The following is a 17,153-nucleotide window of genomic DNA, read 5'->3' as shown; positions in this document are numbered from 1 at the left end:
CCTCTCATCCTCTGTCACTCCAAGGAGAAAAGGCCAAGTTCACTCAACCTATTCTCATAAGGCATGCTCCCCAAACCAGGCAACATCCTTGTAAATCTGCCCTGCACCCTTTCTATGGTTTTCACGTCCTTCCTGTAGTGAGGCGACCAGAAATACTCAAGTGGGGTCTGACCAGGGTCCTATATAGCTGGAACATTACCCCTCGACCCCTAAACACAATCCCACAACTGATGAAGGCTAATGGATTGTATGCTTTCTTAACCACAGTTAACCTGTGCAGCAGCTTTGAGCGTCCTATGGACTCGGACCCCAAGATCCCTCTGATCCTCCACACTGCCAAGAGTCTTACCATTAATACTATATTCTGCCATCATATTTGACCTACCAAAATGAACCACTTCACACTTAACTGGGTTGAAATCCACCTGCCACTTTCAGCCCAGTTTTGCATCCTATCAATGCCCCGTTGTAACCTCTGACAGCCCTCCACACACTATCCACAACATCTCCAACCTTTGTGTCATCAGCAAACTTACTAACCCATCCCTCCACTTCCTCATTTAGGTCATTTAAAAAAAAATCATGAAGAGTAGGAGTCCCAGAACAGATGCCTGATGCACACCACTGGTCACCGACCTTCAAACAGAATATGACCCATCTACAACCACTCTTTGCCTTCTGTGGGCAAGCCAGTTCTGAATCCACAAAGCAATGTCCCCTTGGATCCCATGGCTCCTTACTTTCTCAATAAGCCTCGCATGTGGTACCTTTATCAAATGCCTCGCTGAAATCCATATAAACTATGTCTACTGCTCTACCTTCATCAATGTGTTTAGTCACATCCTCAAAAAATTCAATCAGGCTCATAAGACACAACCTGCCTTTGACAAAGCCACGCTGACTATTCCTAATCATATTATGCCTCTCTAAATGTTCATAAACCCTGCCTCTCAGGATCTTCTCCATCAACCATTGAAGTAAGACACACTGGTCTATAATTTCCTGGGCTATCTCTACTCCCCTTCTTGAATACTGGAACAACATCCGCAACCCTCCAATCCTCCGGAACCTCTTCTGTCCCTATTGATGATGCAAGGATCATTGCTAGAGGCTCAGCAATCTCCTCCCTCACCTCCCACAGTAGCCTGAGGTACATCTTGTCCGGTCCCAGTGACTTATCCAATAATGCTTTCCAAAAGCTCCAACACCTACTCTTTCATAATATCTACATGCTCAAGCTTTTCAGTCTGCTGTAAGCCATCTCTACAATTGCCAAGATCCTTTTGTGTAGTGAATACTAAAGCAAAGGACTCATTAAATACCTCTGCTATCTCTTTCGGTTCCATACACACTTTTCCACTGTCACACTTGATTGGTCCTATTCCTTCACGTCTTATCCTCTTGCTCTTCACATACTTATGCACAAATCCTATCACAGCACCTCTACTCTAATAAAATCTGTTAAAATACTGAACAACATTACACGTTGTCATTTCAATCATCATGACATTTTCTACTTATTTGTTTTTCATCACATTTACAGGTCCACCAATCACATAAAATTTCAGTATCCACCATCATCAGTTCTGCACAAACAGTATACACACCTAAAGTGCGAAATATACATAAGGTTTTCTCATACTGTCTAGCGCTCGTCAATCATTGAGTCCAGCCAGCAGAATGACAAGAGATTTGTTCCACTTCATGTTATGAAATTTTGGATTTTAATTTTTCTTCATAGATATTTATAGCTTGCCAGTATTGTAGTTAATATAAATTATTAATAACATTATAGCAAGTATCTGATGAAGCACACAAATATGGACTAGGGCTTCTGCCATATATGTCCCAAATTTATAGAGACAGCTTTATTTTCAAATCCGATGTCATTAATTGCATTGAGAATTTGACTGTGCTTGGATCTAGAAAATGGATGTTCCCTCACCTCACCTGGTTTATTGACATGATACACAAATAATGGACCATTAAGTCATGAACTTCACATTTAAGTTTTTCAAAATGAATTCTGATGTCTTACCAAGAATTAAGCTATTTTGCACAGTTTAAGTACTGAAAGGTCTAAGTAACCTTAAACTATTTTTTGATTCTGATATTAAGAGCGCAAAACTGCTATGGAATTGTACAAAACTACATTTACTAAATAGTAGCTCATAAGATGCCATTGATGATATCGTATTATCTAAAATCCATCATAAACAAAATCCAAATCAGAAGTGTTACTTCTTGTGCAAGATAGATTGTAGTTTTTAAAAACAAGAAATACAAGTTCAAGTAAAATACAGACCTGCTTGACCTTGTTTTAATTTTAAATATTATTGTGGATCAAAGGTAGCACTTTTGCCTAAATCAGATGCTAGCATGTTAGAAGCTGCGCACCAGCAAAGAAGATACTTCAATGCACTACAATGTCTTCCAGAACTTTCTAGGTGAATAAAGGAGATTCTACAACTATATTCAATGATGAACAGGAGGTATCTTCCTTTTTGATATACACAAAAAAAAAATCAAAGTAAATAAGTTTGCTAATTACGATAAAAAAAACCATGGGAAAATATAAGTATTAGTCTCGGTAAAAAAGCAAAGACAGAAGGAAAATCAAATATGGAAAATCAATAAGTAAAACAACATATACTCGCTTGTGCAAAAAAAAGAGTAAAGAAACAAATAGAAGATAATTAAAAAGGGAAGCGGTTTAGATAGCTTCCTACATAACACAGAGAATATAACGTATTGTTTAAAAAGAGCTGCGAAAAGCAGCCAAAGAGAAAATGGATGCTGTCTGCCTGCATATTTTGAAAGATAAAAAGGCACAGGTTACTTAGTCAAACAAATGATTAAGGCTTCATAAAACCAAGAAACCTTGTTATCAACAAAACGCCAATTACTTGATTGAACACCTGAAATTAAAACATTTAACATAAAACAACTCAAAGTTGAATATAAGGATGGAGACTTTGTAAAAGTTTCTTAGCTTCTTCAGGCTTCGTAAACCAAGAGACCTTATTATCAGAAGTAGTAACCTTGAGTTTACACGGATTTCTGAGAGAAAGGCGACAGCCAAGCTTAAAAAGATCAGACATAACCTCTTTAAAAGCCTGTTCAGCTCTTAGAACTTCCGGTGGATAATCTTGAACGATCTGAAACTGTTGCTTCACGAAGGATCTGTTCTTTAATCTGATAGTCATAAAAGCGAATGATAATAGAGCGAGGTTTGGCAGGGTCCCAATTAGGGGGGTAACTCGGTAAATGTGCTCAAATTTTGGTAGTTCCGATAATATATCAGGGAATAAATCTTTCAGTATTTGAGCACAAAAATCGATAGGTTAATTACCCTCCAGTTTTTCAGGAAGTCCAAGAATTCTGATATTGCACCTTCGGTTCCTGGTCTCCAAGTCTGTAAGTTTCTTCAGTAACGCGTCGTATTTTTAAAGTTTTTCCTTACAAATTCTCTTGAAACCTTCTGTCACACCAGCAGAGAATCTTCTTGTAGCTTAATACGAATTTTGTGGTCATTCACAGTCTGCTGTATACTTCCAAGTTTCCGATTAAGCATTTTCAGTTCAGATTTAACCAGGTCGAAGGAATTCTGTAACAAATCAAACTTGGATTCCAAGTCATCCAGTTTATCCAATTTTTCGAGTTTCTCTGACATTTGTTGAATCATTTCAGTCAAAGTCTCTAAAGTAGTCTCTTTTCTTGACAGCTTTCTACTCATGGTGCTCTCACCGAGATAGGTTTAAACAGCAAAGTAAGCAAATAATTTCGGAGCAAGTAGCTAGTGCAACCTACTCCATTACAGCCACCAGAAGTCTCCCATTCCTGGGTGTCAAGATCTCTGAGGATCTAACCTGGTCCCAACATATTGATGTAGTTATAAAGAAGGCAGTACTTTATTAGGAGTTTCAAGAGATTTGGCATGTCAACAAATACTCAAAAACTTCTATAGATGTATCATGGAGAGCATTCTGACAGGCTGCTTCACTGTCTGGTATGGAGGGGCTACTGCACAGAACCGAAAGAAGCTGCAGGGGGGTTGTAAATCTAGTCAGCTGCATCTTGGGTATTAGCCCACAAAGTACCCAAGACATCTTCAGGGAGGCAGCGCCCAGAGCATGCCCTTTTCTCACTGTTATCATCAGGTAGGAGGTACAGAAGCCTGAAGGCACACTCTCAGCGATTCAGGTACAGCTTCTTTCCCTCTACCATCCAATTCTTAAATGGACATTGAACCCTTGGACACTACCTCACTTTTTAAAAACATACAATATCTCTGGTTTTTTTGCGTGTTTTTATTCAGTATATTTACACTGTAATTGATTGATATGTTTATTTATTGTTACTATTTTAATTTTATTTATTTATTTTTACCCTTCTATATTATCTATTGCATTGAACTACTGCTGCTAAGTTAACAAATTTCACGTCACATGCTGGTAATAATAAACCTGATTCTGATTCAATTGGTTTGAGATTTGGTAAATCACTACAGACACTGACATATCTCTACAGGTGAACCATGGAGAGCACTGGGATTAGTTGCATTACAGTCTAGTACAAGGGACCAATGCATAGGATCAATAAAAGCTGCATAGGGTCCCCAACACTGAGGACATCTTCAAAAGACAATGCCTTATGAGGACAGCAGCCATCATGAAGGGACTCTCATCCAGGACATGCCCTGTTCTCATTATCACCATCAATGAGGAGGTACAGGACAGGAGCCTGAAGATGCACACACAATGTTTTAGGAACAGCTTCTTCCTCTCCATCATCAGATTTCCCAACAACATGAATAATGCTCATTATTTTGCTCTCTTTTTGCACTAGTTTTTTCCCATATATTCTTCTTGAAATTTATAGCAATTTTCATGCATTTATAATTATGTCAGTGATTATAAACATGATTCTGATTCAATCATAGAGCAGAAACTAGATCAAGAAACTAGGACTAGCAATTTCAAACCAAAATATGAACGCTACATCACAAAAATAACACTCACCTAACTGAATTCAGCTCTGCCTTTAGGTAAGAGGTATCATCACTTGTCTGCAAGAGTTTTTGTGATTGAAGCTTGTTTTTTTCTTCAAGTGCTGCTATATCTTCCATTTGTGATGCAACCTTCTTCTTGAAACTGAAGCATTCATTATCAAGCTGTAAAAAAAAACACTATAATGACTATCTGTATTTATAGACCATTCAACATTTAAAAGTAAAATAAGGTATCACAGAAAGTACAAAGAACTTTGACCCAAAGGAAAGGTTGGGTTAATTTTCCTGACAAGTTTAGTTGCTCCATCAGGAATAGCTGCATTTCTCCCCAAAACTCTCAGGAAGCTAAGGACTACTACAAAGCATAGGAAAAATCAGCTAAGTGAAGCTAAAGGTTAAAAAAAAAGAGAAAATAATTAATATCTCAAATACTGATCATCAATGCACCATAAGCATGTATCCAAGGACAATGCCTAGAAATTTTTTCATAATTAATCCTACATAGCAAACAAACAAAAACACTTGATGAAGCTCTTAAAATTAAGAATTGATCTTATCTACATAATTCAATGCAACTGTATTTGCAACTTCCACAAAAATGCAAATGTGTTTACATAATGAGGCAGCTTTAACAGTAAAAGAACAGCCAATGCATTGCACGTTAAATAACATTTGGATCCACACCATGGACAATTACCGAACTGACAGCATTTTGAAAATGCTATTTAAAGTTCAAGAGACCTGAAGTTCTTTAAGCTTCCTCCAGCACACCTGCTTTTGAAAACACTCCACATGGCTTGATTGCTTGAGAAACACTTGTCTGCTTTTAAATACAGTACTGGATACAATTGTACCTGTGGCAGGTGGTTTATTGACATCAATGGGAAGAAACAGCTTTGGACAGAAGTCATAGTAAAAGATAATTTCTTTTTAATATAAGTTAAATTGAGTTACTGAAATGTGCTCAACTGAATGGACACTGAAAGTCTAAGTCAGGTACCCCATAGAATACAGATTCATTACGCCTCCGGAGTGTGAATCTCCTCGAATGTGGAAAACAAAAGACAACCAAGAACAGCAGCACTGAAAACACATCATCACATGGCTTTGTATGAAATGAACCATTAAGGGAATGTGCAGATACTGCTTGTGAGGCAGGGGTGGAGATTCAATAGTGCAGCTGCTCAGCAATGTACCTGAGCAGGCTGACATGTTTGCAGGTTCTTGTTGGGGACTAGCTAGCTCCTACTCTGGTAATAGATCATCCAGATTTTAGGGCCTCCTTCATTGTCTCCTGCTGCATATGATGGAAATTAGTATCTTCCCATTTCTTAGCTTAGTTTCATAGCTCTCTCTTATCTAAAGACCCTTAATGACAGTGGCAACTGCGCATATGATCCTCATGATAAGGCTGAATTATACCTCTAAACAGAGAAGGAAAGAAGCAACTTAAATCACATCTGACAGATCATGACGAGAGTCTAAAACCCCAGCAATACATCAACTCAAGGAGCAGGTGCTGCCAGCCTCTGGCACTGGCAGCAACAACCATGCTGGTTAGCATACAGACCCTAGCCTTTAATATCTGCGTTGAAACTACACCACTTGCCCCAGACCACCAAGCACCAGCAGTCTTAAGAAGCCATTGTGCATTGCCTTAGTGGCTCACTCCACTGTGCAGGAATGAGATTACTTTAACCACTTCATTGTTGCAGGAGTACACAAGTTTACCACAAGTTAACCGTGATGGCAGTGTGTAACAGTAGAAGGTAATATTAAATGTAATTTATGTCATTCCAAAGTTAAGCATTCAGGATATGTTTTCAGAAATAAAAAGGGATCATTATTGTAATGAATGTAGAGATTTGTTGACAGAGCTGGAACATTCCAGAATATCAACTGTTGCATTCCAAATCAGTTTCATTTGTCATTCTCAGCCACTCACGACTTCATATACAACAGATGATCTTTTAAGGGGTATTACAGTGTAAATTCTGTGCTTAAGTAGTTCGGCTATAAAATGTATTTTAGTTCATAAAACTACCATTAACATTGTTTGCCTTAGGATACTTACTTCATACACTTTATTTCCCAGCTGTAATATTTGCTGCTCCATCTGCTGTGTGTTAAAATCAGATGTTTCAAGGATACCCTAATACAAAAAAGATATGTACAATTCAAACTGAGCCTTTAGTTTTTCATTTTTGAATAAAATTTATGTTATTTAAGTATATATAGATTTATTTTGCTTCAAAACTTACATATCTTACCAGATTTTCCAAGTACTTGCAGCCTTTAAAGGTAGCATATAAAATTAAGCCCCTTGATTACAATATAAACTGATACCTAGAAATTCTGCTATGTAGGACTGCAAGGCAAAACTCCCTCATGCATTGCCCCAACTTAATTAATTTGTATGTTTTTTTTTACTGGTAATCCTCTTGTTATGGTCTTTACTAATACAAATATTCACCCTTATGGAATCACAATTCACCATCCAAAATAGGGATTATACAAAATTTGCTCTAATGGAATTTCTTATGTGAAAATAAGAAGTAAAGAAAAATAAACACAAAATGCAAAATATAAAAATGCTGTATTATATGTTTTCCAAATTGCAGTTCTTGAAGTGTGCGGATAAAGTGGCTTTTTCTTCCCACTGCAGTGGGTTCATTTTGCTGACTAGCAGCAGCCCCTGATAGTTTCTATACAACTTACCCAAAACATTTAAATGCAATTTGTAAATTTAATTAACCACAAAAAGAAATTTCACTAAATAGAAAAACTGATATTTTTGTAGGGCTTTTGAGGTACAAAGCCCCTCTGTAACATGGGGGTCTTCATTCACAGGATTAAAATTTAATTCCCATCCTTAATCATGGAGATTTTTTTATAACAATTCAGCAGTTTTATAGTCATCATTGCTGACAGCAGCAATTTTTTTTATTATGCAAAATTTATTCATATTACTGGAATTAAATTCCCCGTTTGTCCAGCAATGATAGAAACTTGTGTCTCTGGATCCGTATGCCAGTTTCACAAAGCTATTATTAGATTTACTTCATTTAATACCTTCATTCTCTCTCTCAGATCATCTCTCTCAGCTGTTATTCTCTTCAATTCTGCTTTAGCTTCAACTTTTTCTTCTTCAATACGCATTTTACATATTGGTGATATTAGCATCTCCTTTTTCAATTTGTTCAATTCATCTTGATTCTGGAACCAATTCCAATTTAAGGAAATTCTTTAATCAGTAATTTTCAACAAATTAGTTATATTGATAATTTCTGCACAAGTTAAAATTGCCAGCATCTTAGCATGCAAAATGGTAGAAAGTATTGCTGAAGTACAATGGATACACTAAGGAGTTGAGGCATGAGGCATATATTACACCCACTATGTACTGCAGTCATTTGAAGTGTTGAATGTATTGATATCTGCACAACAGACATGGCTGGATTTATTAAGAAATTCAACACTTAAAAAATTATGACACGTCCCCACTGCCAAAATTCCTTACAAATGATGTGCTGTGCTCCTGAAATTATGACGGTTTAACCAAAAAGCATCCATGTTATAGCTTATTCACAGAAAGTAAGCAGTGTGTCAAACACAAAAACGAATCTACCATTCTCTCTACATCCTCCCACTGAGCCATTTTGGATTTTATTAGTCATATGCCTTTAAATTTCATGGCATTTAACTTTCATAACTAAACCTAGGGCATGATATCTACTCAATAACTATCTGTGGATGAACACATTTATGAGATCTGCAGTGTACTACTTGGTGCTTTGTTAAAGATATCACATTCCTCAGGACCATCCCTGTAGTGTCCAGAAAATCCAAAATTCTCCATGCATTGGCAAACACTCATTAGTTGATTCATAGCCAGGGTCATGGGGGTGACACAGGGGATGGGGGGGTTAACAGCTCATGGGAATGGAAGAGGAGTGCACTGAGAGGAATTTCCAGGCCAAGTGATTGTACACTGTTTTACCATTCATGACATTACTTCAGTCATTAATGTAATGGTAAATTGAGAAATTGTCTTGCTGCAAGTCTATGGCCCATTGATAAGATAACATCTAGTCTACTGTGTACTGCTTTGATCTCTGTACATTTCTAAGAAGACAGTGGCCAGAGTAAAATATGACTCTTTACAACTGAACAGTAATATCGTTATGGACCCCAAAAAAAAGCCAAAAATTACCATAAGAGTTTGATGGCTAATCAAAAGCTTTTCACAAAGACCTTAATTTCCTTAACCATGACGTCTAATCAGCCTCATGAACAAGTTCCAAGCATCTATCAGCTATTCTGCATTGAGTGTTGTGCAATGAACCAGAATTGATTAGAGAACTTCAGGAAAAGGAGTCCTTAAAGGCCAGTGATGACAATATGATAGACTTCACCCTGAAATTTGAAAAGGAGAAGCTAAAGTCAATAGACAATAGGTGCAGGAGTAGGCCATTTGGCCCTTCTAGCCAGCACCGCCATTCATTGTGATCATGGCTGATCATACACAATCAGTACCCCGTTCTTGCCCTCTCCCCATATCCCCTGACACTGCTATCTATAAGAGCTCTATCTAACTCTCTCTTGAATGCATCCAGAGACTTGGCCTCCACTGCCTTCTGTGGCAGAGCATTCCACATATCCACCACCCTCTGGGTGAAAAAGTTTTTCCACATCTCAGTTCTAAATGGCCTACCCCTTATTCTTAAACTGTGGCCTCTAGTTCTGGACTCACCCATCAGCAGGAACATGCTTCCTGCCTCCAACGTGTCCTATCCCTTAATAATCTATGTCTCAATCAGATCCCCTCTCATCCTTCTAAATTCCAGTGTATACAAGCCCAGTCGCTCCAATCTTTCAACATATGACAGTCCCGCCATTCCAGGAATTAACCTTGTGAACCTACGCTGCACTCCCTCAATAGCAAGAATGTCCTTCCTCAAATTTGGAGACCAAAACTGCACACAATACTCCAAGTGGGGTCTCACCAGGGCCCTGTACAGCTGCAGAAGGACCAATACTCAATTCCTCTTGTTATAAAGGTCAGCATGCCATTAGCTTCCTTCACTGCCTGCTGTACCTGCATGCTTGCTTTCATTGACTGATGTACAAAAACACCTAGATCTCGATGTACTTCCCCCCCTTTTCCTAACTTGACTCCATTTAGATAGTAATCTGCCTTTCTGTTCTTGCCACCAAAGTGGATAACCTCACATCTATCCACATTAAACTGCATCTGCCCACTCACCCAACTTGTCCAAGTCACCCTGCAGTCTCCTAACATTCTCCTCACATTTCACACTGCCACCCAGCTTTGTGTCATCAGCAAATTTGCTAATGTTACTTTTAATCCCTTCATCTAAATCATTACTGTATATTGTAAACAGCTGCGGTCCCAGCACCGAACCTTGCGGTTCCCCACTGGTCACAGCCTGCCATTCCGAAAGGGACCCGTTAATCACTACTCTTTGTTTCCTGTCAGCCAGCCAATTTTCAATCCATGTCAGTACTCTGCCCCCAATACCATGTGCCCTAATTTTGCCCACTAGTCTCCTATGTGGGACTTTATCAAAAGCTTTCTGGAAGTCCAAGTACACTACATCCACTGGCTCTCCCTTGTCCATTTTCATAGTTACATCCTCAAAAAACTCCAGAAGAATAATCAAGCATGCTTTTCCCTTCATAAATCCATGCTGACTCGGACTGATCCTTCTACACCTATCCAAATGGGTCATAATTTCATCTTTTATAATTGACTCCAGCATCTTTCCTGACATCAGGCTAACCGGTCTATAATGTCCCTTACTGACATCAGGCTAACCGGTCTATAATTCCCTGTTTTCTCTCTCCCTCCTTTCTTGAAAAGTGGGACAACATTAGCCACCCTCCAGTCAGCAGGAACTGTTCCTGAATCTATAGAACATTGGAAAATGATTACCGATGCGTCCACGATTTCTAGAGCCACCTCTTTAAGTACCCTGGGATGCAGACCATCAGGTCCCGGGGACTTATCAGCCTTCAGACTCAACAGTCTATCCAACACCTTTTCTTGCCTAATATAAATTTCCTTCATTTCATCCTTTACCCTAGTTCCTTTGACCACTATTACATCTGGGAGATTGTTTGTGTCTTCCCTAGTGAAGACAGATCCAAAGTACTTGTTCAACTCATCTGCCATTTCCTTGTTTCCCATAATAAATTCACCCTTTTCCATCTTCAATGGTCCAATTTTGGTCTTAACTATTTTTTTGCTATTCACATACCTAAAAAAGCATTTACTATCTTCCTTTATATTCTTGGCTAGTTTACCTTCGTACCTCATTTTTTCTTGGCTTATAGCCTTTTTTGTTATCTTCTGTTGCTCTTTAAAAGCTTTTCAGTCCTCCAGTTTCCTGGTCATCTTTGCTATGTTATGCTTCTCTTTTATTTTTATACTGCCCTTTACTTCCCTCGTCAGCCACGGCCGCCTTTTACTCCCCTTAGGATCTTTCTTCCTCTTTGGAATGAACCGATCCTGCACCTTCTGTATTATTCCCAGAAATACCTGCCATTGTTGTTCCACTGTCTTCCCTGCTAGGGTATTGTTCCATTGAACTTTGGCCAGCTCCTCCCTCATAGCTCCATAGTTCCCTTTGTTCAATTGTAATACTGACACATCTGATTTTCCATTCTCCTTCTCAAATTGTAGGTTAAAACATATCATATTATGGTCACTATCTCCTAATGGTTCCTTTACCTCGAGGTCCCTGATAAACTCTGGTTCATTGCACAACACTAAATCTAGAATTGCCCTCTTCCTGGTAGGCTCCAGTAGAAGCTGTTCTAAGAATCCATCTCGGAGGCACTCCACAAACTCCCTTTCTTGGGGTCTAGTACCATTCTGATTCTCCCAGTCTACCTGCATGTTGAAATCCCCCATGACAACCGTATCATTACCTTTGCCACATGCCAATTTTAACTCTTCATTCAACTTACACCCTACATCCAGACTGCTGTTTGGGGGCCTGTAGATAACTCCCATTAAGGTCTTTCTACCTTTAGAATTTCTCAGTTCTATTCATACTGACTCTATATCCCCTGATTCTATGTTCCCCCTCGCAAGGGACTGAATATCATTTCTCACCAACAGAGCCACCCCACCCCCTCTGCCAGTCAGTCTGTCCTTTTGATAAGATGTATATCCTTGAACATTCATTTCCCAGGCCCTGTCCACTTGAAGCCATGTCTCTGTTATTCCCACACCATCATACTTGCCAATTTCCAACTGAGCCTCAAGCTCATCTACTTTATTCCTTATACTTCATGCATTCATATATAATACTTTTAATTCGTTACTCCCCTCTCCTTTCATATCAATTCCTATTTCACTTGGCCACACTGTATGATCTCTTCTTGAGCTTTCTACTCCATTGATTCTGTTGTCCTTTTTAACATTTCTTATTTTCACTTTCCCTTTAACTCCATCCTTATATTTCCAGTTCATCCCCTCCCCCCCACTACTTAGTTTAAACACATCCATGTTGCAGTGGCAAACCTGTCTGCCACAATGTTGGTCCCCTGCCTATTAAGGTCCAACCCGTCCCTTTTGTAAAATTCATCCCTACCCCAAAACAGATCCCAGTGGTCCAAGAATGTAAATCCTTGCTTTCTGCACCAGTTCCTCAGCCACACATTCAGATCCATTATCTCCCTGTTCCTGCCCTCTCCAGCATGAGGAACTGGAAGCAAACCGGAGATAAGCACCCTGGAGGTCCTGCTTTTCAGCTTTCTTCCGAGTTCTCTGAAGTCCCGCTGCAGAATGTCCTTCCTCTTCTTCCCGATGTCATTTGTGCTGACATGCACTACCACTTCCGGCTGTTCACCTTCACCCTTGAGGATTCCCTGCAATTGGTCTATGATGTCCTGGATCCTAGCACCAGGGAGGCAAATACCATCCTTAAATCTCGCCTGTTGCCGCAGAAACCTCTTTCCATACCTCTCACTATGGAGACCCCTACTACCACGGTTCTTCCTGATGTCTGACTCCTTGGCTCTGCTTCTGCACCAATTTTCGGCTCGCAGATCTGTCCGCCTCTCAGACTGGCAGTATCTTCTGTCCTGACAGCTTCCAAGAGGGTGAACTTGTTTACGAGAGGTACATCTCCTGGGGTCTCCTGTATTTCAAGTATCTTTTTCGTCCTCATCGTCGATCCCTTTCTCTCTTCCGGTATCCTCGGTGTAACAACCTCACTGTAGGTCCTGTCCAGAAAGCTCTCGTTTTCGCGGATGAACCTGAGGTCATCCAGTTCTTTCTTCAGTGCTGCAACATGCTCCTTCAGAAGCTGAATCTGGACGCATTTTCCACAGCTGTAGCAGCCGGGGGCACCATCAGTGTCCCTGACCTCCCACATCATGCACGTAGCACACTGAATCAGCTTAGCGGTCATGTCTTCACCCTCTCCAATTGTGCCTGACTTAGTCTCCTCCCTCAGCCTCCTCGCCGAAGACTCTCGAGCCAAAGACTAGCACTTCTCACACCAGGCACTTCCCTCAACCAGGCCGCTTTCAGACTTATATGTATAAGTCATATGTATCAGTATTACAGTGGAGTAAAAAGAATTAGAGGCATGAGAGAGGAGATGATCAAAGCCGATTGGAAGGGAACACTAGCAGGGATGACATCAGAGCAGCTATAGGAGCAATTTGGAAGGCAAAGGAGAGATACATTCCAAAGTAGTAGTCGTATTCTCAAGGCAGGATGACGCAAGCACTATGCTGGAAGTCAAGAGTGTCAAAGGGCAGAAGTGAATGAAGTTGCCACAAGTGCCTGTTGGGCCTGCTTCTTTTTTTTATTACGTCAATGAATTGGATGACTGAATTGATGGTGATGTGACCAAATTTGCAGACAATACGAAGATAGGTAAAAGGTACTGTTGTGGAAGCAGAGGCTAGAAAAGAACCTAGACTAATTAGGAGAATGGTCAAAAGTGGCAGATGGAACAGTGTTCTGGAAATGTACAGCAATGCACTTTGGTAGAAGAAATAAAAGTGCAGAATATTTTCTAAATGGAAAGAAAATTCAAATATAAAGGGACTTGAAACTCCTTGTGCAAGATTTCCTAAAGGTTAATTTGCAGGTTGAGGTGGTAGTGAGGAAGGCAAATGCAATGTTGCGGCTTTAAAAGGCACCGGTGAGGCCCTACTTGGAATATTGTGTGCAGTTTTGGGCCCCTTATCTAGGAAACAATGTGCTGACTTTGGAAAGGGTTCAAAGGAGGCTCACAAAATTGACTGCGGGATTGAAAAGCTTATCACAAGAGCGTTTGATGGCTCTAGGCTTGTACTCACGAGTTCAGAAGAATGAGGGGGGATCTCATTGAAACCAGTTGAATCTTAAAAGGTCTCAATGGAGTGGATGTTCAATAAATATCAGAGAACGTATATAAAATGCAAACAGAAATTCTTAGTTTTCGTAGACATCCACAAAACAGGAGAAAATCTTCACAGAATGAGAGAAAAACATCAGAACCCCAAAAGCCCTAACCCCTTCCTACACACAAGCAGCAGCAAAGCATCACCTCCTCCCCTTGTTCTAGCAGGAAACATCAACTTCACCCACCAACAAGCAAAGCCCAAAAGAGCCCATGATCTGCAGTCCCACATAAACTATAATGCATAAGCCAGCACTTCCAAACGCCACAGGCTGCCTCTTACTAACAAGGGACAGAGAAATGTCCATTCAAAATGGAGTTGAGGAATTTCTTTAACCAGAGTGTTGAATCTGTGGAATTAATTGTTACTGGTGGCTGTGGAGGCCAAGTCATTGGGTATATTTAAGGCAGAGATTGATAGATTCTTAGAGTCATCAGGGAGAAGACAGGAGGATGGGGCCAAGAGAGAAACGGATCAGCCATGATGAAATGGCAGAGCAGACTTGATGGGCCAAATGGCCTAATTCTGCTCCTATATCTTATTGTCTTTAAAGATTGAGAAACAATATAATTTGTACCAGCCTTATTGTAAATTCTGAGCTATACAAGCTGAATGGATTTCTTACCACATACAAATGAAAAATTCACACATTCATTCTTATTCCATCAATACCTGCTCATGTATCATAAGCAATTTGTCTCGCTCTGCTGTCAGAACCTTGACATTTGATTGGATTTCTGCCATGTGTTGCTCGAATTTGTCAAGCACTGATTGCAACTCATCACGCTCTCTGATAACCTGCAACAATTCTGAGCTGAGGCTACCACTCTGCAGAAAGAAAGAAATTACACTTTAATGTCACTTTCTCAATATGCTATTAAAAGGTATAGGTTCTAAGGAGTCATGGCCTGATCTCTGATAGCATGTGACAGCCTGCCATTGTCAGAGGCTTTGAACCGTCTTGTAAACTTCCCCCCATAATTTGAGAAATTAAAGATTTATTCAAATAGACTTTAGTAATTAAAAAAAACTTAAAACATTTATAAATTTCTTAAATAAAATTGGATTGAATTAATTCTTTTGTATCTTTCGGAATGAAGAAATCACATTGTTTTGACTCTGTTATTTCCATTAATAATAAATAAACAACTTGTCACACTCAGTTATCAGCACCCTGACATTTGTTTGGCTGTTTGACACATTGTCCAATTGTGTCCTTGATCAAATTGGGTTAAAACTCTTATCTTTGTCCAATTAAAGAATATTGATGTGAAACGTCAACTTCGGTTCTCTCACCACCGAGAATTGCTGGCATTTTGTATTTTCATATCAAATTTTCAGCATCTGCAGAATTTTGCTTTTAAGTTCGTATTTAACTTGTTTTCATTACTTGGAATACCCACCATGAAGTGGTGTCCTCACCAAAAGATTCTGATTCTTTTACTTTACCTTCATTGCTTTTTGTTACCTTTTCCCCATTTGATCAAATATTTAACAAAGCTTGCTTCCATAACTATATCTTCTTTCTGAACAACCATTTCCAACACCTGACTCACTCCATATAGATACCATGTTCCACCTTTTGTAATTCAAAACCACCGACGATGAAAGATTATGTTTTAATATATGAATTAGGAGCAGGTGTGGAGCATTTCATTACTCAAGTGTTCTCTACTATTTAAAAGACAACTTCAAACCCACATTTTCATCTACTGGCTGTAACCTTTCATCACTTGCTTATGTCTTAAAAATATTCAAAGACTCTGCTTCCTTCACCCTTTCCAGAGCTTCAAAGACTCAATCCTCTGAAAGAAAACAAATTCACCTCAATTCCAACTTAAATATGTGACCCCCTTATTTTTAAAGTGACCTCTTCTCTTATTTTTCCCTCAAAAATAAGCATCTTATGAACCATTTGCAAGACTGCTTCTGAACCCTTTGCAATTACATGATTTTCTGCATTAACTACTCATGTAGTTGGATCTTCATCTAAGTCACAATAACAAACAAATCTGCTTAAACGAATAACACACAAACAATTGTACTTTCCATGTTTTTATTAAACACATTGTTTAATCATTCACAGTATTCACATTCAAAGTATGTGAATCCTTGTATTTAATAACTGCTAGAACCTCCTTCAGCTGCAATAACTTCCACCAAACGTTTCCTGTAGCTGCTGATCAGATTTGCACAATGTTGAGGAGGAATTTTTGACCATTCTTCCATACAAAACTGATTTAGTTCATCAGTATTTCTGTGATACCTTGCAGGAACGGCCCTCTTCAGCTCATGCCACAGCATCTCAATTGGGTTAAGACCTGGACTCTGACTTGGCCATTCCAAAACATGAATTTTCTTCTTTATAAACCATTATGTTGTTGATTTAATCATGTTTCAGATGAGTGTCTTGTTGCACCATCCAACTTTTATTAAGCTTCAGGCGACAGAATACTACCCTGACATTCTCCTGTAAAATGTTGATATAATTTTGAATTCATAGTTCTCTCAACAATTGCCAGCTGTCCAGGCCCTGAGGAGATGCTCCTTCCACCATGCTTCACAGTTGGGATGAGGTTTTGGGTGTGTCGTGCCCTTTTCCCTCCAAACATAGCAAAGTGCATTTCTGCCAAAGAGTTCAACTTTCATCTCATCTGTCCACAGAACACTATGGAATATGCAGGTGGTCTTTTGCACACTTGAGACGTGGAGC

General features: G+C 39.4%; 1 protein-coding gene across 7 annotated transcripts in view; it reads right to left on the bottom strand.

The window, feature by feature from the left end:
- Positions 1-17,153, bottom strand: part of cep135 (centrosomal protein 135) — a 101,186-nt gene that overhangs the window by 39,849 nt on the left and 44,184 nt on the right. For 6 of the 7 annotated variants that reach the window (XR_009515672.1, XM_059989236.1, XM_059989237.1 and 3 more), the window contains 4 exons: positions 15,113-15,268; positions 8,084-8,227; positions 7,086-7,163; positions 5,022-5,173 (listed from right to left, as the gene is read on the bottom strand). Coding sequence is in view for 6 of the 7 variants with exons in the window: in XM_059989236.1 (XP_059845219.1) it covers positions 5,022-5,173; positions 7,086-7,163; positions 8,084-8,227; positions 15,113-15,268 (530 nt within the window). In the remaining variant the exon portion in view is untranslated. The remainder of the gene's footprint in view (positions 1-5,021; positions 5,174-7,085; positions 7,164-8,083; positions 8,228-15,112; positions 15,269-17,153) is intronic. The other variant, XM_059989242.1, reaches the window with a different exon arrangement.

This window comes from Hypanus sabinus, chromosome 14, assembly GCF_030144855.1.
Source record: "Hypanus sabinus isolate sHypSab1 chromosome 14, sHypSab1.hap1, whole genome shotgun sequence".
In the NCBI taxonomy this organism is placed as follows: domain Eukaryota; kingdom Metazoa; phylum Chordata; class Chondrichthyes; order Myliobatiformes; family Dasyatidae; genus Hypanus; species Hypanus sabinus.
Note: the sequence above shows the minus strand (reverse complement) of the source record. Positions and strands in the feature narration are given on the sequence as shown.